The 25,127-nt window shown below is 46.2% G+C and overlaps 1 protein-coding gene across 1 annotated transcript; it reads left to right on the forward strand.

Moving 5' to 3' along the window:
• The first annotated feature begins 3,316 nt into the window (after positions 1–3,316).
• PNLIPRP1 (pancreatic lipase related protein 1) lies at positions 3,317–18,942 on the forward strand. The gene is given in 12 exon segments (XM_061163172.1): positions 3,317–3,365; positions 4,321–4,475; positions 4,975–5,100; positions 7,000–7,134; positions 7,888–7,990; positions 9,759–9,878; positions 9,979–10,098; positions 11,808–11,926; positions 12,829–12,967; positions 15,118–15,226; positions 15,938–16,105; positions 18,879–18,942. Coding segments are annotated over 12 exon segments (1,407 nt in total).
• The last annotated feature ends 6,185 nt before the right edge of the window (positions 18,943–25,127 follow it).

Consider the following 25,127-nt stretch of genomic DNA (forward strand, 5'->3'; position numbering starts at 1 on the left):
TTTATGCACTGATATGGAATGGTTTCCAAACATACAGTTAATTTTAAAAATCAGTTTGCAAAATAATGTACAGAATGTGTCAGTCATTTATATTTTTAAATAAAATGCGATATATATATATACTCATAATGCATAGATAGGCTACCTCTGGAAGGACACACAAGGAGCTGGTGAGGCATCATTTTTTAAACTCTGTATTGTATCAGATATAGAAGGGCATATATTACCTATCTATAAACATGAAAGAGAAAAAATTTAGGAAAGAAAAATTAAGCCCTAAATGCCCATAGTTCTACACTTGAGTGTCTGGAGTCCTCACATGCTCTCACTGCTCAACTGAGCGGCTGCTAGAGATTTAACCTTCCTTTCCTGCCCAGAGGATGTCACATCAGCTCTGATCACCTTAATGTAGTTTCAACCGTTGAAGCCCTGACTCAGAGGTATGCATGCAACCCACAGATGAACTTGACAGTGAGGTGAGCTGAAAGGGAAGTAGGCAAGGGAAAGTAATCTCTGAGCAAACTGTGACAGTTCATGTGATGATTGTTTCTCCTAGATCTCGTCAGATGCTTATATTCCTCTTGCTTTTCTGAAGAAAATATCTTTTTTTTTCCCACCTTAGAACTGTGCCCTCTCACCATTCCCAGCTATGAAATCCACTCTGAGAATAAGGATAAAATATCTATGAACTCTATTCATATGTACATTCTTTATTTCATTAATTCATAAATACCTGTGTTGGTCATGGTTCTAGAAGCTGGGAGCACAGCAGTGGCCAAAGCAAAAGAGGTCTGTGTCTTCATGGATTGCATTCGAGATGGGAAAAGCAAGAATGCAAATAAATAAACAGAAAAACAAGAAAGATAATTATAACTTGTGATGAGTGATGAGGAGGAAGCAAATAAGGTGCCAGAGAGCAAGAGTCTGGGTGGGAGGCTAGCAGTGGAGGAGTTGCAAAGGCGGCTAGGGTTGGCCTCACTGAAGAGGTGACGTTTAAACTAACTTTTGAATGACAAGAAAGAACCAATGCCACAGAGGTCTAAGGGAGGGAGTTTCAGGCCAATGCAAAGGCCCTGAGGTGGGAAAGAACTTGGCAAGTATGACAGGGGCCGCTGTGGTATGTGGAGAAGGTCAAGTGAATGGTAGGAAGAGAAGAGGTCCAGGGAACAGATAGAGTTATCCAACATCTCCTCTATAAAAAAGCCAAGACATCATTTTACCTACAAAGTTCCAAAAACCAAAGATGTGGTTTTTCCAACAGTCATGTAGGGATATGAGAGTTGGACCATAGAGAAGGCTGAGCACAAAAAGAATTGATGAGTTTGAATTGTCATGCTGGAGAAGACTCTTGAGAGTCCTTTGGACTGTAGGGAGATCGAACCAGTCAATCCTCAAGGAAATCAACCCTGAATATTCATTGGAAGGACTGATGCTGAAGGTGAAACTTCAATACTTTGGCCACCTGATGCAAAGAGCCAACTCACTGGAAAAGACCCTGATTCTGGGAAAGATAGAAGGCAAAAGGAGAAAGGGGCAGCAGAGAATGAGATGGTTAGATAGTTTCAGTGACTCAATGAACATGAATTTGAGCAAATTCCGGGAGATAGTGGAGGACAAAGAAGCCTTGCGTGCTGCAGTCGATGGGGTCGCGAAGAGTTGGACATAACTTGGGGACTGGACAACTAAAACAACAATCACCCAATTTACCTATTTTGCCCAGGTTTTATTACCATAAATCTCATCCCACATTAGTACTGCAACATCAAAGAAAAGCATTTGTCTTCTCCACAGTCTTCGTCAAGTGCTCCAGTACCTTCCTACATCATGTAAACAGATTTCCAAAGCTTGAATACCTCATCAGTCAGGTCAACCAGATGGTTCAAGTCTAGAGTAGGGAGAAATTTATTTTCTATTTCAATTTATTCTATGTGAGTATTTCCCCTATTCTTGGCAGCTGACACTCAACAAATCTTGTTGATAACTTGCTCAAAATAACTGATATTCAACAACTCCATATTTCATTCTGGATAGTTCTGGATTCAAAGCCCATTTTATCACTCATTGTCTGCATGATATTATAAGCATGATATTAAAGGCTGGTGCCTCAGTTTCCACATCTGTTTACCTACCTAATGAGGTTGTTGTGAGATTAAAGTCTCCGTATATGTACTTTTCAAAGTACATGAAAAGTACTCTGACCACACATACTAAGCCTCAGTAACTGTTGGCTGTTATTCCTAATTAGTCTAAGGGAAGTCCTTTCTGTTCTTTTCACAGGAAGGGGGCCCTCTAGCCTGTATCCAGTGTCCTGTTTATTCAGGAGCAGTGTGAACTTTGACAATGAGATATATTTAACTTGGAGGTGGTTAGGACACCAAAGACTTGGCTGTGTGAACCAGCCAAGCTGCTCACAGATGCTTGGGTAAGTGGGTAATTCATGACAGCTTCACAAGGTAATCTCATAGAACAGGTGTGCAAACTTCAGAGGCTCTGAGGAAACTCAACAGACATTTTGTGGTCTGGTGACATGGGCTTTTATAGGCCCCTGAACCCAGCTATTCCAAATTATAGCAGGATAATATGATTGCTCTTGTTTTAAACCCTTATGTTTTGGGTTGGCTCATCCCATAGCAATAGGTAACTGGAACACTAGTCAGTGGGAAATTGTAGTCAGAGGATATTATGGGGCTGTTGACTCTGTCTTCACTGCTCATATGCTCAAGTATTACTAGACTGCTAAAGAGAGACAAACAGGTTTTCTTAGACCCTTCCCTTTGCTATCAGCTACTTGCAAGGGCATTGCCATTCATTCTAAGTGAGAATGGGTTCATTCATGGTTAGAGTTTGCTGCAGTGTTCTTCCTGGGACTTGTAAAGTACTAGATGATCAAATAAAAAAAAATTGGAAAGTGGGGTCCACTTGGCTCATAATTACATGCACAGGTACATAGGTGCAAAGTTAGACCTTTCACCTCCTTTTAATCAAGCATCTTTCATCTTCCTAGACTTATGGGAAGATTTGACCTCTGTTATTAATCTTGTTTTGTGTATTTGTGCAGACTAAAATATTAAGTGCACACAGCATGCTCTATCATTACCTGCTCTTTCTCTGAAGCAGTGTCCCAGTGATAAGACTCGAGTATAAGAAAATGGCCCAGGCACTTGATCCAGGGAGAAGAAAGGTCCAGAACATCCAAAAGGGTAAGTCTTCCCATAGCTGTGAAGCGGGGAGGCAGGGCACAGAGCCTTGAATTCCTGAGTCTTTGCTTATTACTCTGGTCGTGCTTGGTGAAGCTGAGTGTCTGAATTTCTTGTTGATGGTGAACATCTGGACAATTTCTCTTTTCCTGCTGGGAGCAGCCAAAGGTAAGAAACATCCCACCTGCCTCTTGGGAAGGACTTAAACTCATCATCTCAGCACTGGCCAGAGAAACCTCAGCCATGGCTGGGTTTCAGACAGCTCCAAGGTTCCACAGAGAGGCAGATAGGGCTGCCCCAGTGCCTGGGAGAGGAGGCAGTTTGTGGGGGACCTGCCTCAGAGCATTTCCCATCAGCGCACCTTTATGCCCAGGATGCCTGAGGCCAGACTTTTCTAGATAAAGCATTACATCTTTGTCTGGGTTAACATATTGACTGACCAGTGCCTGTTATCACATTAGTAGTCAAATAAACACATCTGAAGCTCTGGGGATAGAACTTTTTTAAAAAAAATTTCAAGGGAATTGCTTTCCATTGTGTTGGTTTCTGCTGTACAATGTGAATCAGCTCTCAATGTACATCCATCCCTTCCCTCTTGCCTCTGGGTCATCGCAGAACACCAGGCTGAGCTCCCCGTGCCGTATAGCTGCTCCCACTAGCTGTGTAGTTGACACATGGTAGTGTACATATCTCAATGCTACTCTCGAAATTCATCCCACCCTTTCCTTCCCCGCTGTGTCCTCAAGTCTGTTCTCCATGTCTGCCTCTCTATTTCTGCCCTGCAAATAGGTTTGTCAGTACCATTTTTCTAGATTCCATGTATATGTGTTAATGTACAATACTAGTTTGTTTTTTTTTTTTTCCCTGACTCACTTCACTCTATATAACAGGCTCTAGGGAACACAGAACTTTTAAGTTTTGCTGGTGGTTTGAGGCAGAGAGGTCTCTGTGGGATTCAGTGGGACAGGTCCCTAATCAGAAGATGGGCATGGAGGCCAGGCATGAAGACAGTAGATGGAGCTGAGGCAAGACTCTGCCTGGTCTTCAGACTGTCCCCAAGCAGGGGAGTGACCAGCCCAGCCTTGGGAGCTAATCTCTGAGCAGAGTCATCCTTTCTGTCCAGGAAACGAAGTTTGCTATGATTCTATTGGGTGCTTCTCTGACTCCAAGCCCTGGGCTGGGACTGCAATCAGGCCATTGAAAATTCTCCCCTAGAGCCTGGAGAAGATTGGCACCTGCATCCTGCTCTACACCAACAAGAACCCAAACAACTTTCAAGTGAGACCTCTGCTATTCTAATGTTGTTGTAGAGGAGTGCGCGGCTGTGTCTACTCGGGGACCAGAAGTTCCTTATCCCTGTACCCTTCTCCTCCACCCCATCCTACCAGCTGCTCCCCCAGGCCTAGCCAGACCTGGACAGAGTTGGTCTCTGGTTAAAAAAAAAAAAAAAGACTTGAATGAATGTTTCACTTTTGTCAGAACCTCTAGCTGGTTATGTGATTCTGGTCTGTGGCAAAGAGCTTACCAAAAAAAAAAAAAAAAAAAAAAAAAACCTACGGAAGGCAGACCATGAGTCACAATCCAGACCTAGTAGAGATAATGATTCCTGTCTTCAGAAGGTGGGGCAGGGAGAGGTCAGGATGGGCTTCCTAGAAGAGGTGGCTTTTGGCTAAACTTTTAAAAGTTGTGGCATTGGAACAGGCAGAAATGGGGCAGAAGGAGACTGGCCAAAGTGGCTGGGCTACAAAAACATGGAACCCTTCTGTGTTTGTCACAGATTCTCCATTCCTCTGATCCATCAACGATTGAGGCGTCCAATTTCCAAACAGACAAGAAGACCCGGTTCATCATCCATGGCTTCAGAGACAAGGGAGATGAGAGCTGGCTGGTGGCCATGTGCAAGGCAGGGCCCGGCTCTAACCTCTGTGGCCTGTGCCACAGGCATACGCCCTTCCTTCCCACGAATGCCTCCACCTCCCTTTATGCAATCTCAAATAGTGAACTTGGAAACAGGAAACCCTGACATATTGAGGTTTTACTATGCAATTAAAATGCCTCTTCACAAAAATAAAAAGCCCTTTCTACATTTCTGGACTGCATCAGCAGCCTGAAGCAGTGGCATTTGCTATGTGAGCAATCACTTCCACCCTCTCATTTCTGATTAGATCATGCCTAAACGTTGTCTGCTTCATTTCAGTGAGGCTACTTTGTATTCCCATGGATGAGGGATTATGTTCCTTTTGTTCAAGTCTTTCCCACTTCCCTAAGAGTCAGAGATATGTGCTATGGTCATTTATTTGAGATGCGAGGAGCTAAGGCTGACCCGGTGCCCAAAATGGCAGAATGTGTGCGTGCTTAGCTCCTCACAGATTCTCGTGTCCAACTCTTTGCAACGCTATGGACTGTAGCCGGCCAGGCTCCTCTGTCCATGGGATTTCCCAGGCAAGAATACTGCAGTGGGTTGTCATTTCCTCCTCCAGGGGATCTTCCCTACTCAGGGACTGAACCTGTCTCTCTTGCTTCATCACCTGGGAAGCCTTTGCACTAAACTGCAGAATAGAAAGTGCCAAAACCCACCGTAATAGAGCGTCTTTAGGTCAGAAGGATAGATGATGGAATAACACACATGTGTACACATGCACATACACACATATGTACACATACACACAAGCATACATGTGCAAAGGCACACAAACACACACATAATATACCATCCATCCCTTCCTTTCTTGTGTTCACTGATTCAATATGTTTTTCTGACACCTAAGAATTTATCCTAACAGCCTGCCTTCCACACACACGTTAATAACTCCAACCTAAAATGTCAACAGGAAAAGTTACAAACCCTGAAAAGTGAAATCATTCTGCATTTGACCTCGGATTTTACCAGGTATTTAACTCAGTATCGCTTCTGTCCCATCATTAATAAGTATCTTAATGTGTAGACTGTAAGATATAGTTTATACTCCAAATTCTCCAAGTTTGTAAGAGATTCCTCAGGGCTGCTTTAAAAATAAAGGTCCTGAGAAAACAACTGTTAGTATCTGTGTGTGTGACCACACATACTAGTATCATGTATGTGAAAAGATTCTTGATGGATTTTTAATTTATAGCACCATTTTAGACTCAATCTGGTCCTATGTCTTCCCTGGCAGAACTTCTAAGCATATATCAGTTCCTGTGACACCCTGGAAGAAGTTTCCCTTTCAGAATTCTCCAATATATTTTAAATCAGTACAGTTCCATTTTTCAAATATCTGCACTGTGTCTTTCTTCTGTGAAATACTATGCTATCCTAACTCTAAAAATAGTGACCCTTCCCTCCCACCTTAGAGCTTACTTAGTGCCCTGTAGCCTGGGGTGAAGCAAGCCCAGGCTTTGTCAAGAGGCTAAAAGGACCCCTGGTGGTCAAATCCACAAAGTCAGTTAGACCCGGGCTTCCAGACAATGAATGCACTTGAGACCTTTTCTTTGCTCAACAGGGCTCTTTAAATGATGCCCTGGTTTTATCTGCCTTACTGAATCAACCTTACTGAATCTAGTCAAAGAAAACCAGAGTGGTCCGCTTTTAATTAATCTACAAGCTAGAGAGGAAGCTAATTTGCCTTTCTCATAACAAACCCCCCGAGGGATAATTCCTGCTGGCAACAAGATTCCTAACAAAGTCAAGCTCATCCCAGTGCTCCTGCTAGGAAGGGACAGAAAGAGGGCCAGTGGTAACTCTCAGGGACTATTTCTGAGCCCTGCTTGGATGTGGATTCATAAGCCCCATGATAACCACCTGGGGTCTCTCCAACCCCAGAACATGTTTGAGGTGGAGGAGGTGAACTGCATCTGTGTGGACTGGAAGAAAGGCTCCCAGACCACCTACACTCAGGCCCCCAACAATGTGTGTGTGGTGGGCACCCAGATGGCCCAGATGCTGGCCATGCACAAGGTGAGTGGTGGCCAGGCTGCAGAGGAGGCACGTGACACCCACTGGTCTCTGTATGAAGATGCAACTGAGGGTTCTGTGTTTAAAGAGGAAATATAATTGATAGCGCTCTCAGAGTCTTACTCCTAAAACTCACTTTGAATCGAGGCGCTGTGGATCTGTAGACCTGTAATAAATAAGTACATTTGGGTGAACATCTCTGAGACCAGCGGGTGTGAACACTTTGAGCTTTGTGTTGTTTGTTTGTCTATCCGGTATTTAGGAGCACAGTGTCAGGAGCTCTGCCAGGATGTAAAGAGGACAACTGTGGTCCCGGGCCCTGGGGGAGTTTACAGTGCCAATAGGGTGTGATCAGGGTTCTGATGTGGGGATGGGGGATGGGGAGGGGGTAGCTACAAGGCTTTATAGGAGCACATGGGGGTCAGTGAATCTAGTCCCCATGTGTAATTAAGGATATCTCCCAGAAAGAGACATCTAAGTTGAGAGCTGATGGCTAAGCTGTAGATGACAACAGGAAGAGAAGTTGAAAACAGACCCAAATACAGCATATTTGAGGAACTGCAAGTCCCACAAAAAGTGTGGGTAGAAAAAGAGTCTAGAAAAATAGGTGTTGAGTCAGGAAAGCTCTGAGGCTTTTGTAATGAGTTGGGTTTCATCCTAATGGCAGTGGAAGGTTTTCAGCAGAGGAGTAATGGCTTTAGGTTTGCAAAAACCACAGCAGAGAAATATCCTGACAATACAATCTTCCCTCTCCAGTTGAACTACAGCTACTTACTTTTCCACCTCATTGGCCACAGCCTGGGGGCCCATGTGGCAGGAGAGGCAGGGAGAAAAACTCTAGGCCTGGGCAGGATTATAGGTAAGACTCGAGGGCCAGGGCCCCAGGTTTTGTCCCCAGTAGCCCCAGGACATGATACAAGGCTCCCTAGCTTGGAGCTGGCCCCAAGGAGTCCGTCCCCTTGGCTGTGGCAGAGCCGGTTAGAATCTGCACAGAACATTTGGGAAGCTCCTCAGAGGCCTATCTTTGTGGCAGGGGAGGTAGTGGCTTTGTTCCCTTTGCTTCCTCCGCTCTGTCCGCATTCCTCCTCTCTAGATCCATGTTTTCTGTTGGTGTGGTTCTCTTAGTAGGACTGGGCACCCAGGAATATGCAGAGCAAGACTGATATGAACATGAGCAAACACAGTTAAGAAGGATCCATGTTGTCATTCTTTTTCCCCTTCTCTGAAATCAAGGGCAGAAGAGAACACAAAAATTCCACTGCCTTCATTGGCAGAAGAAATACCATCACCGTCACACCAAAAGCATCCTTTTAACCCAAGCAAAGCCTTTAAATTATAACAACAAATTACACCAATGAAATATAATCATTATGAAGCTAATATAACTATTACAGTAAGCATAGATTAAGTGCCTACTTATCCCAAATACTTTGCAAAGTGCTTTACATTTTTCTCATTTAATCCTCAGAACTAAAGAAAAAGGCTGAGGGAAGCAAATGACTCACCCAAGGTCACACATCTAGTCAGTGATAGAACTGACACTCAATCCCAGTTCTCCTATCTTATGGCTTAAGCAAGTCTCTGCCTTTATAAGAACGCTACCATTTATTTTCAAGAGACAGTTATGTTCGTGCCTTTACAGCTTCTCTGATAAAATCTTCAAAGACAACTGTCTTTGAAGGAGTCCTGTCAAGGAGATATAGTTAGTAGTGTCCAACTCTTTGAGACCCTAAAGAGCCTGGAAGGCTTTGCCACAAGTGCCACCGTATAGTCAGGGGAAAAAAATACTAAATATTTACTTACATACCCATAACAATGTGCCAGTCACTTTGCCAAATGCTACATATCCTATCTTGTTTAGTCTTATCATAGCTGAATTATTACCCCTATTTTATAAATGGGGAAACTGAGGCATAAAAAAAGTCAAGTGATTCACCCAAGGTCATGCAACTTGCTCAAGAAATAGCCAAGTATGGCTTTGGAGCCAGGCATCCTAGTCCCAGACGGCTTCCCAGATGGTGCTAGTGGTAAAGAACTTGCCTGCCAATACAGGAGACATACATGGGTCCGATCCCCCCGTCTGGAAGATTCCATTGGAGGAGGGCATGGCAGCCTACTCCGCTGTTCTTGCCTGGAGAATCCCATGGACAGAGGTGCCTGACAGGCTATGGGCCATAGGATCGTAAAGAGTTGGACAAGACTGAAGCGACTTAGCATATACACACACATGCATGCATCCTAGTCCCAGAATCTGTTTTGAATCAGGATACTTACTGATTCTTACTATTTCTCCCCTTTTCCCTTCAAACTTGGGAAGGGAAAGAGAAAGTTGAAGAAGAAAGATATACAAGGAAGTGGGAGAATATGTTGTAGAAAAAATAAATCCTTTCCTAAACAAAACCTGAATTTCTTTTTTCACCTGCCCTTCTCTATCCATGCACTAGAATGTAATAAGCATCATAGAGACTTGATGGCTCCATATTTCATACCCTGGCCATGGCACTGCACGGCTCCAGGGTATTCCTGGAGTTAGTTGGGTAGTGCACAACCTGGGCAACTGTACAACCTCCATCTTGCTGGCACCTACAGCCAGACCTATTGTGTGCAGCACTGGTCATCTCTTTCAGGATTGGATCCTGCAGAAGCAAATTTCGAGGGTACTCCTGAAGAGGTCCGACTCGACCCCTCCGACACTGGCTTTGTTGATGTGATTCACATGGATGCAGCTCCCCTGATCCCATTCATGGGTGAGCCCTGCAATGTTCCAACTGCAAGCACTTTGCAATCGTGTTTTAAGCAGGAGAGCCCTGCATTAGGAAAAGCTCACCGCTGTTCTAAATATTTCAGGCTTTGGAATGAAACAACAGGTGGGTCACCTTGACTTCTTCCCAAATGGCAGAGAGGAAATGTCCGGATGCAGGAAGAATGCCCTGTCGCAGATCGTGGACCTAGATGGCATCTGGGCAGGTAAAGGCTGAGCAGAGTGGGGGAACCACTTCCCTGGGGGAGCAATGCCATTCCCACAGCAAAGCTTAACAATGAAAACACACTGTTAAACAATCTCCCCTTCTAGACCTTATTCTTAAAAATACAGCCATGTGTCATTTGTTATATCTCAGTTCTGTTGGTTGTTATTTCCTTAAAATATTGTTGTGGGTGTCCTGGAATGAATAAGCAACAAAGATTTACAAAATCATTTCTTAAAGCTGTTAACTCAAACAGTCAATTGATAGCTACCTAATAAAGGAAGGAAATACCATAAAAGTAACTATCCTGACTTGAAGAGAATTTTTCTACCAGTTCTTGCTTATGGTATGGTTCAAGCTTATGTTACTGGCTTCAACTCCATGGATAAAATGAGAATATTCCCAATCGTGTCCATGGCAAACCCGTTTGCATGAGAGTCACTGCTCTTCTATGTTGGGGCAGCAATAAGAAGCAATCACAGGTAATGAAGGTTCGAGCAGAGACTTGCTACTCAATGTGGCTGTTCTTTATCAACGGTCGGCAACTGGGATTATGGGCCTCATTCAGATACAGCTCTCTGTATCAGATAAAGTCAGAATGACAACGAATAGGTGAAATTTTCAGCCAGACTGATCATTTGGCCCCACAAATGATGCAATATTTTTATTGAATGTGAGCAAAATGACCTGGCAGGGATGAACACCACTGAAACAAATGTTAAGGCTGAGGACCAATGTGTTTGCCTTTCATGGCTTTATGAGGCTTTGAGAGAACAGAGTAGCATAGACTCTCCATCAGTAACAACCAAGCAAGTTCAGGCCAGGTCTTGAAGGTGTGCTATGATAGCTACCACTTGGCAAGAGTTTGTAGGGGCCAAGGAAGGTTCTAAGAAGGAGCAAGACATTGTGAGAGTGAACGGAGTGCTCACGTAAAGCCACCTAAAACTAGTCAACCCTCTTTTTTATTTGCCTGAGTGTGTCATGAAAATGTCCTTGTCCTGCTTTTGTCATGTCTGGGAGGTCATGCCGCATCTGATTGTGTCCTCAAGAACCTTCAACCTGGTGCCTGGGTGACAGGACAGCACAGAGCTTAGAGGCCTGGGCTCAAGCACCAGATAGGCCTGGGTTTAAATCCCAGCTCCACCACTCCTAGCTGAAATCTGAAACCTGAGGCTGGAGTCTATATAACTTTCTGTAATTAAGGATGGTGTTTTACCCATCTCTGAAGAAAAGTGCAAGTGTTAATTGCTCAGTCATGTCTGACTCTTTGCGACCCCGTGGACTATAGCCCACTGGGCTCCTCCATCCATGGGAAATCCTGTTTGCATGAGAGTCACCACTCTTGTCTATGGAAATCCCATGGACAGGCAAGAATACTGGAGTGGATTGCCATTCCCTTCTCCAGGGGATATTCCTGATCCTGGGATCAAACCTGGGTCTCCTGCGTTGCAGGCAGGTTCTTTACTATCTGAGCCACTAGGGAAACCCCTGAAGAAAAGTGAGGGTTATAGGGACAATACACGTAAAGAGTTCAAAACATTGCCCAGCAATCAGAAAGCAGGCTTTCTATGTTAATTGTCATTTTGTGTCTGGGTTTTGGACTCATCTTAAATTTCTGAATATATAGTCCCATCCCACTTGGAGGGAGAGGCAGAGAAGTTGTCACGGGACCCCGGCCACCTGTGCAGACTTCCTCATTTGCTTCATCAGGAACCCGGGACTTCATCGCTTGCAATCCCCTGAGAAGCTATAAGTACTACTCAGAGAGCATCCTCAATCCCAAAGGATTCACCGCATACCCCTGTGCTTGCTACAGGGACTTTGAGTCTGTAAGATGTCATACCACCTTGAGTCCCACGGTGGTGCTGTTGTCCTGCTATGTTGGGGTCTGCAGTATTCTTCACCAGTTTCTGATCATCCCTTATTTTTTTTGGCACTGCTTGTCAGAGTTCACGTGGAGTGAACCCCTCCGTAGAGTGGAGGGGGAAAAACCTTTAAGCAGGAGGTAGCTACAATTCTAGAAGAGTCACGTGGAAGAGGAAGATTCTGGGAAATCAGAGAGTAGAGCAATCAATTCAGTGATCTAGGACGGCTTCCTGCTGGAGGCAAAGTTTGAATCTTGCTTGGAAAATCACAGATTTTAGAAGGAGGAGAAGAAGTGCAGATTTCTGACCAAAGCAGAACAAAAATAGAATGTGTGAGAGAAGAATATACACACCAGAGAGAAGGAAAGGTGGATGCCAGGCTGGGGGCCGGGGGAGGGGGGTTGTGTCTTATGCAGCTGGCAATAAGAGAAACAGAAGAAGTGATACACTGGAGCCGGGTGTGACCATCTCTCCCCAGCTCCCCATTCAGTGACATCATGTTGGTAGCCTGAAACTAGCCACAGTCAGAGAGTATTTATAGCATGGAAATTGGTAGACACTACAAAAGACTTTTTGTTCCAGTGTTGCCTATTAATCATTCACCAGCGCACCATTTGATGGAAGCCACATTTGATCTAACCTGGGGCCCAGGCATCAATATTTTCTAAACCTCCTGAAGTAGTTTTAATGTGATGTGCCTCAGGCTTGGGTACCACATCCTGGATGAACGTAGTTTAGACACCATCTTTTCCAATCTCTTTCCAGTTATAAAAGAGGAAACTCAGACTATAGGAAAATTGCTCGTAAGATGGGTGGATCATAGAGAGACAAACATACCTTACAGCCAGATCCATCTTTCTCATTAGAACAAGTGCTTCCCCTGTCTAGATGAAGGGTGCCCACAGATGGGACACTATGCTGACAGATTTGCTGGCAAGACACATGAGGAGCAGCAGAAGTTCTTCCTGAACACAGGAGATTCCAGCAAATTTGCTCATAAATTGTGTTGTGACTATCCTGCCCTGGTAAAGAAGGTGTGATTTCTAATACTACATAAACAAAAATAACCTGAAATATTTGTGGGTACATTTTATCTTAGTAAAAGGACACATCCACTCAAACTACCCCATTTAAGACTCAACTGAGAATTTAGAAAGGGTCTGCTTTACTTCTAGTTTATTTCTATGGCATAAAATGAGCTCATGCAAATAGCATGGCTAGTGGGTTAACAGTTATTTACATGTTTCTGTGGCCATCTTCTCTGAATTTTTGCCACTCCACAGTCTTTTGTTCTCTTCATCATAAAAATTGTCTCATCTACATATGTTTTCCTATTCATTCAAAATTTATTTGATACCAACTCTTTGCTTGTCCAACCCACTTAGAAGCCCAACTCCAATCTCTCCATTTCCAGCCATCTAGCCATATGTCCATCTTGATAATGGGTGTGGGGGAGGGGTGACTATCTGGTGGAGGGTGAATAGGAATCAGAAAGGGGTAATTTCTCTCCAAATTCAGCTGAATGAGCTCAGACAAAGGGTAGAGACGGGCGTGTTTCAGCCACTTTGTGCCAACTTGCCCTATGAAAGTTTCTTAAGATGTTGCACTTTAAAAAAAAAGAGAGACTGTGTATATACAAATACATAAATATAATACAAGTCTTATATAGTACTTTAAGTCAGGTTTATTGAGATATAATTTATGTACAGCAAAAGTCAGCCTTTGTGGTATATAGCTTGTTCTATGGGTTTTGATAAATGAATAGTCATGTAGCCATCTCCACAATCAAGATAGGGAATATTTCCATCACTGAATACATATTTATTTAAAAAGATGTTGATGAATCAATCCTTCTTCTGATGTGGTGATGCATGAAATACATGCCCATATTTTAAAATGACAAATTAAACATTCAAAAGCCATATATTATTCATCAACTAACATTTATTTATGGACCACAGACTGTGCTAGACACAGGGGGTGCAGGGAGGATGTAAACACTCTAGTATGAAATTTATAATGCAGCAGAGAAGATGGAAACTGAGCAAGCAGCTCCAAGTGCATTGGGCTTGGCAGATTGCTGCTGGGATATTGGGGGGACAGAGCACACAGCCTTGACCAGAGGAAGGAGCAGAGAAAACATCTCTGAGGACCTGAAGGACATGTCGAAGTCAGGCAAAGTGTGTGTGGGGGTGTGTGTGTGTTTACATGCCTATGTGTGTGTGTGGGAATGTGTATATATGAGTATGTGGGTGTATGTGTACATGTGTGTACGTGTGTGCATGTGTGTGTTTATGGGGTTTTCCAGGTGGTGCTAGTGGTGAAGAACCTGCCTGCCAGTGCAGGAGGTATAAGAGATGTGGATTCAATCCCTGGGTCAGGAAGAGCCCCTGGAGGAGGGCATGGCAACCCACTCCAGTGTCGTTGCCTGGAGGATCCGTTGGACAGAAGAGCCTGGTAGGCTATAATCCGTAGAGTCTCAGAGACTTGGACACAACTGAAGCAACTTAGCACGCATGCACGTGTGGGCTTATGTATGTGTGTGAGTGTGTGGTCATAGATGTGCAAGTTTGTGTGCACATGTGTGTGCTCCTGGGGGCCAAGACAGCTCTTCAGGTATAAATCTTGATGACCTCTGTGCTGGAGACTGCTCAAGCCACAGAGAGGCAAAGGAAACACAGACCTGGCCCTTGAGGCTCTGAGGACACATCCCAAGTTACCTTTCAAATGTGGGGACAAGCCCTCAATCCTTCTCGTCTCACCTTCACTCACATCACTGTCCTTCTAGAGTGGAGCTGTCCAACAGAACTCTAGTTCGTGGTGGAAATGCTCTGTGCTGTCCAGGGCAGCAGCCATTAACCATGTGCGGCAATTCAGCACCTTCAATGTGGCTAAGGAAACTGAGGAGTTTTTTTTTTAATTTAATTTAATCTGAGTTTAAATTTAAGCAGCCACGTGTGACTAGTGGTCCCTTTACTGGGGTGGGGCCACTGCCAGATGTGTGCTTCTCCTTAGGGCCTAGCTCCAGTTGCAGGTTAACATGTAGAACTTTCTATCTCAATGCCTCAGTGTAAGGAATGGGGAACAGGGATCTGAGATGTGGGTCCACTCCCTTGTGCATGAATAGACTGAACTCTTTTCTATGCCCCGTGCAGGCTGGAGATATGGCGTTTCTGTAACACTGGCTGGAAGAACAGCCACTGGTCAAATCAAAGTTGCTTTGTTTGGAAATAAGGGAAACACTCGTCAATACAATGTCTTCAAGTAAATTTCCTTTTCTGACACCATCTCTCACTTGGTGATACACAGGGCTTTCATATGCATGCATTGACATGCTTGCATATTTTTCTGAATGGCTTTTAAATTATTTACTTTATGTACTGAAGCTAATTTCAGATTTCTGCTAACAAGTGTTCTTTTCTCTATTATAAATCCAGGCATTTAATTCTTTCTCTCTCAATAGATAAGATTTTTTAAGATTAAATCTAATGCTATCCCAGATATCATGTTTTCTGACTAGCCTAGTCACACATGTGTTTTGTGTTAAAATAAGTGAATAAGTTGTTATTCTACAAATAATTCGAGCAGAAAAATATGAAAGAATTACATGGTTTTCTATAACAAAGTTTTGAAGATAAATGAACTTACATTTGAAGAAATAATATTTAAATAGTAGTTTGAGGAACTTCCCTGATGGCCTAGTGGTTAAGATTCCTAGCCTCCACTGCAGGGGGCACAGGTTCGATCCCCGATTGGGAAACGAAGATCCCATATGCCATGTGTCATGGCCAAAAATAAATAGTAGCTTGAGACTGATGGCATTGTAACTGAGTTTTTCATTTTTCTAACCTTTATCTGAGAGTTAGTTTGGAAAAATTATCTAATTAATCTCGAGTAGAGAAAAGTGGCAGGGACTTATATGTTCATTAGAACTTATTGTAGTGAATGGGAATGTTTCTATTTCTCTATTTCAAGTGGGATTGTCAAACCAGGCTCCACCCTTTCCAGTGAGTTTGACGCAGATATTGATGTTGGAACAATTGAGAAAGTCAAGTTTCTTTGGAATAACAACGTGGTAAACTCAACCCTCCCCAAAGTGGGTGCAGCCAAGATCACCATGCAGAAGGGAGAGGGAAAGACCGAGTAAGTGTCTTTGCTGGCTTGTTCCTGAGGATGTTTGTAGAAAGTTGCATTTGTCATGGAAACTCACCCCAGAAGGTCAGTTAAGGTTCAGCCAGGGTCCTCAGCACTCACTTTGGGAAGCATGGATGATAAGGCTCCACTTTCAGTGAAAACTGAGGAGGAAAAATAAGACAGATGATAAGAAATAGTTTCTGAGGGATATAAGGTTATAAATATGGGTTGGAGGATGGCTACATGTTAAAGAGGGGACGACCCATGAAAGCTCAGAGTAACAGAAGAAGAAATCAGTTTTAGCAAAAGATATAAAATTTGAGATGAGACAAGAGAGAGCTGAGATGGCCATACTTGCAGAATATTCATCCTGACCCGTGATGTCCCCAACTGTCCCAGCTGGGGGGCATACGGGGGTAATGACCAAAGCTCAGACCCCAAGTCCAGCCAAGAGGACACCCCTGTGGGGCTCGGCAGAAAGGGGCTCCTGGTCACTGACTGAGGTTTGGGAGGTCAGGTGGGGTCACTAAACTTAGGCCCCAGAGAATGTCCCTCCCCTGGGCAGAGGGACAACAGGGTTGGCAGACCTCACAGCTGTCTCTTCAGGCTGGATGACCTCTGTAAGGTCCTCCTTGTCTCTCAGAAGGAAGGATGGAGAGGCTGGCCCAGACGGGTGGTCAGCAGAACAAGATCCTCTCAGAGAGCACAGCACCAAGGAGGCAGGTGGGGAATGCTGGGCAGGCCGGGGGTGCAGCCGAGGCCTCCCCTGCCGGCCCTTCCAGAGAACACTGGGGCTTGAAGGTCAGTTCCCCAGGCCCTGTAAGCAAGTAGAGCCATTGCCTGTATCCTGGGACCGTGTGGTTAAAATCAGGTCAGAAGAATGTGGTCTCATTGGAATCTTTACAACACGAGGCGTTCCCAGGAGATGACTTGCTCACAGGTACATCTGAGAAAGGAAAAAATACAGGACTGAATCAGCCAGGGCAAGGCACCCTACAGTGTCTTTCTGCACTTTCTAGAAAGGGACCAGAATATGCTTGAGGCCATGCCTGAGGCCCTGAGTCCATCAGCTGTCACCTCAGCTCTCCAGAGGCCTATGTGCAGCTTCCCCACCTGCCAACTCCAGAGGGAATCTATCCCAAAAAAGCTGGATGGTAGACGTCAGATATTTTAAATATAGGAAGATCGAACCTCACCAACTAGTCTGGGGAATAAAAATGCTGAATTCATTAACTTATTCAAATATTTTGCTGTTGGGAAAACAGCCAATAATTAACATTTTAAAAAATAATAATAATTGGGAGACCAAAGAAAAGTAAGACTTTGGTCCAACCTCCTTTCAGATACCCCTCAGATTTTTTTAGTTAATATGTGGAAGTTATCCTGGTTTCAAGTCCTGCCAAGGAATCTGCTGACAGGAATTCCCTCCAGTGACATGGTGTCAAAAGAAAAAAATGTAGTTTTCTCCCCTTTATTTCTCTCTCCGCCCAACACTGGCCTCCTCCCTCCCTTCCTCTCTGACTTGATTAAGTACCAGGTATGCCAGGAGTGCCTGAGGGGATGCAAAGACAGAGGGGAAGATGCTCTGGAGGGCTTAACAATGTAGCTGTTGGAAAATTAGACTTATAATTGATGCAAAAGGTCAAATGACACAATAAGAATTCCCCATGAGGGGCCCAAAGAGAGTGGCTGGGAAGGCAGGCAGAGGGTCCCGGAGGATGAAATGGGCAGGGGTAGGCCAGGCTGCCGAGGGCAGGCCTCCCGTGCAGAGGGCCGGAATATGATTGGAGGTTAGGGTTAGGGCTTCCCGGAAAGACAAATGAAATACAGAGGGAAAGTGGGGAGGGGCCAGTGAAGGTGAGGAAAGAGAGTGAAGCTTCAGAGCTCATAGGTGGTGAGACCTGAGAGAAGCCCGTGTTTCCTAGAAGGGCTATAACCATAACCACTTACATCTGCATTGTTTTTTAATTAATTATAAAGCTTTTTTACATGTATTGTCATGAGACATATTTTTGACATGGAATTCTCACCAGTCACGGGAGAGAGCTACGCCCTCTTCCACATATGACACCAGTGGTGAGACTCAGGTAACCAGCTCCCTGTCGTGTCGGGAAGACAGGAGAGGGGGAGCCCCAGCAGAGAGCCAGGCCCCCAACTCCAGGCTTGAAAGGCAAGGTCACGGTAGCTTTGGAGTTGACCCAACCATAGAAAATGTGGGCCATGACGTCAGCTAGACCTGTATTTGCATCTTGGTCTTCCACGTATTAACTGAGAGCCCTCTGTGCCGCAGTTTCCTCTCCTGTGATGGAGGACTCGTGACAACACCTCCGCACACTTGTGTTCTGAGAAGGAAGTTCACGTCGCACACACAGTGAACAGCTAGTGTCTTTGCAGCTAGTAGGAGCTCAGTCTACTGTAGCGACTGTATTTTCTGGAGCTACTGTAAGGTTGAATTGGGTCCTCAGAGTGACTGAGCCAAGAGTGAGTCCATCTGTAAATCCATGTGCCAGGGGTTTGGGTTACTCTCATGGGTTGTAGAGAAGGAGAGCTGTGAGAGGCCCAGTCCCTGCTTCAAGGAGCTCACAGTCCTGGCTGCCAGAGTGCCCAGAGACCATCCACCCCTGATTGTGTCCTGAGTCCAGGCCAGCCCCACCCACTGGAAGCCCCCAGGCAATCAGCCCTCCAGGAACTGTTCGAAGCTACCAGCCTACCTCCACTGAATGAGTCCAGTTGCCAAATAAGGATGCCCAGCACTTAGAAAGCATTCTTTTTCTCTCCACAGACACCGATTCTGCAGTGAAGACACCGTGAGCGAAGATGTCCTGCTCACTCTCGTGCCCTGTTAAATGCCAGGCGCGGTGCCCCTGCGTGTAACACCAATAAAATCCGGTCATGCATCTATCTGCTCAGCTCTGTGGCTGATGTCAGCTGCCCCCTATGGGACATTTGGGAACTGAATATTTTAAAATGTCCTGCACATTTTCCATATATTTGGGTCTCCTGCCCTTGACCTCCAGTTACCACACCTTCCCCTCCAGTTTCCTTGGTCCTTGGGCCCACTGTCTTCTCCTCACCTGAGGGGGCGGCAACAAACAGCGGAACTAGGGGGTGGGCGTCGAGGGGCCTCCTCAGAGCTTCAGCCCGGCCCCTTCATCTACAAGTGAGGAAGGAGTCCCAGAGCGGGTTCGGGGAGGGTGGCAGGGGGTGTTCGCCGTTCCAGCACAGACTGGGTCCGTGTCCTGTCGTTGGGACTGAGGGTCCCAACGGGCCCCTCCCGGCTGCCTTGAGGTCACGGAAGGCCGTGCTAGGATGTGGCCTCTTTGTGGTGGTAAATTGGGTGGTGATGGGCCCACCTGGGAGCTTTGGCTCTTGGTGAGGTTAAAGGGGCTCCAGCTTCCAGAGGCTGTGGTGGGAACGTTTGCAGAGCTTAGACAGTCTCCAGCCCCCACCCCGACCCCTGCCCCTCTGTGCTCCCTGGACCGAGGCCGCCTCAAAGCCTTCTGTCTGAGGGCTGCAGGGTGGCGCCATTCTAAGCAGGGCCTAGTGCTGAGAAGGGGTCCGGGGAACGGCTTCTGAGGGGAGTGTCCAACACAGACCCTGTTGAGAGGGACTTTTCTGTCATGGGAGGGTGGGTATGACTCAGCCAACCGGACCTCACCGTGAGGTGAGGTGTTCTGTACCTGGCGGAGGGAGGGGTCTTCAAGGTGGCCCAGCCTGTCCCGTGATCAACCCGGGGCCGGGGAGGGGCTCTGAGGGGTCAGGAAGGTCATTGCCTCCCCTGAGAATCTCCCCTCTTGGTCACCCAACCACCACAGCAGTTTCTAACCCCTGGTCGCACGTCAAGTATTACTGAGCTTCAAACTTGCGGGCAGGGCTTCCCTGAATGACTTAGTGGTAAAGAATCCACCTGCTGAGGCACGAGACATGAGTTCGATCCCTGGTCTGGGAGGATCCCACATGCCACAGAGCAACGAAGCTCCTGCACCACAGCTGTTGAGCCTATGCTCTAGAGCCTGGGAACCAGGCTACTGAGCCCTACTGAGCCCGGGTCATGAAGCCCCCACGCCCTAGAGCCCATGCCCCACAACCAGAGGAGCCACCACACCGAGAAGCCCACGGACTGCAACTAGAAAGTAGCCCCAGCTCGTTGCAACTAGAGAAAAGCCCACTCAGCAACAAAGACCCAACACAGCTAAGAATAAATAAATAAAATTATTTTTAAAAAACCCACAAAACTCGGGTGCGAGTGGGCTGCAGAACAGTCCTTACAAGCAGAGAGTATGATGAGGATTTACTGAGCGGCTGTAGTAGAGGCTTCATAGTAAAGGCAGGGGTGTGGGGAGGGGGGCAGGGGGTGGTGCTCAATAAACAGTGGAGGAGGGAGCGCTGAGCAGGAGAGACCTGGCCCTGGGCGTGAGCCCACATTCTGGACGAGGCAGCAAATGCAGTCAACAGGATAGAGACTGCAGACACTCCTAATGCCAGCTCTGTGCCAGGCACTGGACGGAGGGGGATGCGGACTACTGTGAGGCAGTGCTCTTGGCGCGCCAGCGTGTAAATAAACACACCTCTACTGCTCTCTGCCTGCCAAAAGCAAGGTGTATCCCGGGACAGGACCCAGAAGAGGGAGGAGCAAGACGGGGAAGGCTCCACAGAGCCGGGGGTTCTAGGCCCAGACTTGCAGGAAGACGGCCTACTGAGACTGCAGGCTGGGAGGCCAGCGAGGAGGAGGAGGCTCCCGCAGACTTCCAGGGGAGTGGTAATGAAACCCTCCTCGATGGAAAAGACCCTGATTCTGGGAAAGATTGAAGTCAGGAGGAGAAGGGTGGGGGACAGAGGATGAGATAGTTGGATGGCATCATCGACTCAATGGACGTGAGTTTAAGTAAACTCCAAGAGATAGTGAAGGACAGAGAAGCCTGATGTGCTGTAGTCCATGGGGTTGCAAAGAGTCAGACAGAAGTTAGCAACTGAACAACAATGAGACCCTTGGAGGGTGGTGTGTGGAAGTAGGTATGGTGGAGGGGATGGTGAGAGGACCCCCCACTCAAGGACAGTCTGCCTCACCTGCTCCCCAGACTGACTGATACAGGCAATAACTTGGGGGAAATGATTTTAAAACAGCAGGGAAGCTAAGAAGAGGCTGAAGATGGGGAAAGCAAGTTGCTGCGGATCCCTTAGGCTGTTGGCTGTACCATAAGCACACAGTGGAAGCTCTGCCCTGAGCCTCGGGTGACCTGGGTGACCTTGGAGACCTTGGACTTGACGACAGGTGCAGTGATGGCCATCCACCCCAGGGACATGGAAGGCAGCTGTTGGGGACCCAAGCTGAAACGGGGCCTCCAGGTCTCTCCACCCAAGTTCCTCTCCTGTAATAAGTGTAGGTCCTGTTATCAGAGATACTTCCTGAGAAAACTACCAGGAAGGCAGAGAACAGAAGGCCCCACGATTAATGCCATGGACGCCGTGTGTGTCTCAGAGCACAGTGATAAGGCCCGGTAAGAATCACAGATCTGGAGACACACGAAACCTGGAGTCCCTTCGTTAACTGAACACAAGCAGCACACAACACAGCTTAGTCAGAGTAGGGAAGAGAGGAAAGGGAGTAAATGAAGCACTCTAGGAAGCAGTTGGGAAGGAAGCATGTCAGCAAGAGCAGAGGTCTTGGTCTGGCCACGGGTCTTGAGACAACCATGAGTGGGAAGTCGCCCCCTGCTCTGATGGGGCCTCAGGCAGCATCTATCTGCAGCAGTGGGGTCAAGTCCTCCGGCAAAGAGCCTTCTTTTTTTAAATTAACTTTTATTGGAGCATAGTTGCTTTACAATGTTGTGTTAGTTTCTACTGTATAGCAAAGTACATGAGTTATATATATGTGTCTATATACATCTCCTCTTTTTTGCATTTCCTTCCAATTCAGGTCACCACAGAGCACTGAGTAGACTTCCCTGTGCTATATAGGAGATTCTCATTAGTTATCTATTTTATACAGAGCATCGATAGTGTATATATGTCAATCCCAATCTCTCAATTCATCCCATCCCCGCCTTTTCCCGCTTGGTATTCATACCTTTGTTCTCTACATCTGTGTCTCTATCTCTGCTTTGTAAAGAAGATCGTCTATACCAAGTTTTTCAGATTCCACATGTATGCATTAATATATGGTGTTTGTTTTTCTAGTTGCTGGACTCAGTATTCCTTTTCAAGGAGTGTGTCAGTAGGCATTACTGTTGCACCCAAGGTATCCTTTCTGTATTGATTGCTCCTTCTGTTCCAGTTACAGATGTTGCCCACCAAATTTCTCATCTCCATCAAATTTCTAACCGAAAGTACTGCTCAGTTTATCTCTCTAAGACACTCACAATCCCACAGCGAATGCTTCAAGACGTCTAATACAGAAGTTCACGTTGGCCACTGTGACTCCATTTTGAACTGTCTAACATGGCTTAAATACTGTAAGTTTCACCTAAAGTAAGTAGGAATCATAGCCCAGAAGAAAAGCCACATTATAACACCTTGGCTACTCATTAGTGGAGCTATGAAACCCCATTTCCTGTCATCTCTAGGGAGTCCAAGTTCTGCATCACACATCCTTGATCCTAACACACAGCCTGGGAGAAGGGTGTTTAGGGCTCCACATGGTTACTCTGGGGCACACTTGCAGTGTCTATGTGGCCCTGTACATGTGTGTAAGTCACTTCAGTCATGTCTGACTCTTTGTGACCCCATGGACTGTAGTCTTCCAGGCTCCTCTGTCCATGGAATTCTCCAGGGAAGAATACTGGAGTGGGTTGCTATTTCCTTTTCCAGGGGATCTTCCTACTTAGGGATGGAACCTGGGTCTCCTGCATTGCAGGCAGATTCTTTACTGTCTGAGCCAGAAGGGAAGCCTCCCATGTGTCCCTAGCAGATGTGAAATACAGATTTCGGGGGCAGCATGGGACCAGCTTGATTAGACTTCGTTCCCTTTTGTTTTTTAACTAACAGAGGTGGTGTGTTTTCAGAATGCATATGAACATGGCCTTTGGAACAATGAAAATACATCACATTCATAGTCAATGTGTTAACACATTATGCTCAGAGGGACAGTCAGTCTGGTTGGAAGCAGCAAGAAAAGACACTGAGTCAGCAGTCAGGGTTCTAGTCAAACTTCGTGACCCTGGCCCAGGACTTTCCACCTCTCTGGGTCTCAGCTTTCTCAACTATAAAATGGAACGGAAGATTCCATCCTTAAGTCAGCAAACTGTAAGATGAGGGAGGTACCCTATGGAGTGTGGCCAGTCTGACCCCAGATTCCAAGCTAACAAAGGGAACAGGAGTGGGCTTCCCTAATGGCTCAGGGATAAAGAATCTGCCTGCAATGCAGCAGACGTAGGTTTGATCCCTGGGTTGGGAAGATCCCCTGCAGAAACGGCAATCCACTCCAGTATTCTTGCCTGGAAAATCCTGTGGACAGAGAAGCCTGGTGGGCTGCAGTCCCTGGGGCTGCAAAGAGTAGGACATGACTAGCAACTAAACCACCAACCACCACAGACCCAGAGCAGCGCCTGTTAGGGTGGGGTTCTAGTTCACCCAACTCAGGTCTTGTATGCTCACCCCAAGGTGCAGGAAACTGGGCATCTAAGGGCCCACAGGACTGGTTGAGGAAGCTCCAGGAGTGCCAGGGGTATGCCATGCAGCCCACAAACCAGATCATCTGGGAGCTTGAAAAAATTGGGGTAGGGGGAGTATAGATCCCAAGCCCCACTCTGACCAATTCAAGAACAAGCCCAGGTAACAGAGGCCTCTTTATAAAGCCCCTCAGGTGCTTCTCCTGTGCAGCCAGGTGAAGCTCTCCCAGGATTGAATATTTCCTGACTCCTCTAAAGGTGAGTCTTCTCATCCAAGGTCCAGGTGTGCTTTTATCTGGGAATTTATTGTGTTTTCATTTTGATGATAATCTTATTTTTTTTTTTTAGCCAGTTATAAAGTTTTCTCTTTGTTGTGGTAATTTGCGATAAGAGTTTTGTTTCCTAAATTGAACTATAAAATAAGGTCAATGGGGAACTTTCCTGGCAGTCCAGTGGTTAAGACTCTGTACTCCCAATGCAGGGGACACAGGTTCAAACCCTGGTCAGGGAACTAAGATCTGACATGCTGTGTGGTACAGCAGAAATAAATAAATATGTAAATAAATAGATAGATAAATAAAATGAAGCTAAGGGGAATGTCCCGGGACCAGGGGAGTGAGGGTGCTATGAGAATTTTTTATGAGGATTGTGTCCCTGTCTTTGCTCAGGTCTGAATAACCTTGGTGAATATAGTCCGGGACTGAGAAAGTGGAAGACACATCCAGTGTCACAGGCTGTGAGAGCAGAGAGTCAGCTCTAAGACCAGAAATGGAGGCATAAATGTGGCCAGGGAGGAGCAGGGAGCGTGGGGGAGGAATGAGCCTTGGGGTGGGGGCAGGGATCAGGGGTTCCTCAGCAGGGAGACACAGCTGACATCCCTGGCGGGGGACCCACGGGTGCAAAGCTCAGAAGAGGGGAAGAACAGGTTCATTTTCAGGACTGTGTGTCCTTCCGCACAAGCAGAGCTTGTGGACCACACACGAGGTGGCTTAAACTGCAGAAGAGCTTCCCTGGTGGCTCAGACGGTAAAGAATCCGCCTGCAATGCAGGAGATCTGGGTTCAATCCCTGGGTCGGGAAGATCTCCTAGAGGAGGGCATAGCAACTGATTCCAGTATTCTTGCCTGGGGAATCCCATGGACAGAGGAGCCTGTCGGGCTACAGTCCATGGGATTGCAAAGAGTTGGACAGACTGAGTGCCTAAGCACAGCACAAACTTAAACGATCTTACAATTCTGGAGGCTGGAAAGTCCAGGACCAAGGCATTACAGGGCTGGGTCCTTCAGGCATCTGTGAGGGAGACCCTGTGGAGACCCTGTCCATGTCTCTCTCCTTTTGGTGGTTGCTGGCCATAATGGCTGTTTCTTATAGGAGCATCACCCAGATATCTCCATATCTATTTACATGGCCTGTGTGCATGTCTCT

The sequence above is a fragment of the Dama dama genome, chromosome 15 (genome assembly GCF_033118175.1).
Source record: "Dama dama isolate Ldn47 chromosome 15, ASM3311817v1, whole genome shotgun sequence".
In the NCBI taxonomy this organism is placed as follows: Eukaryota; Metazoa; Chordata; class Mammalia; order Artiodactyla; family Cervidae; genus Dama; species Dama dama.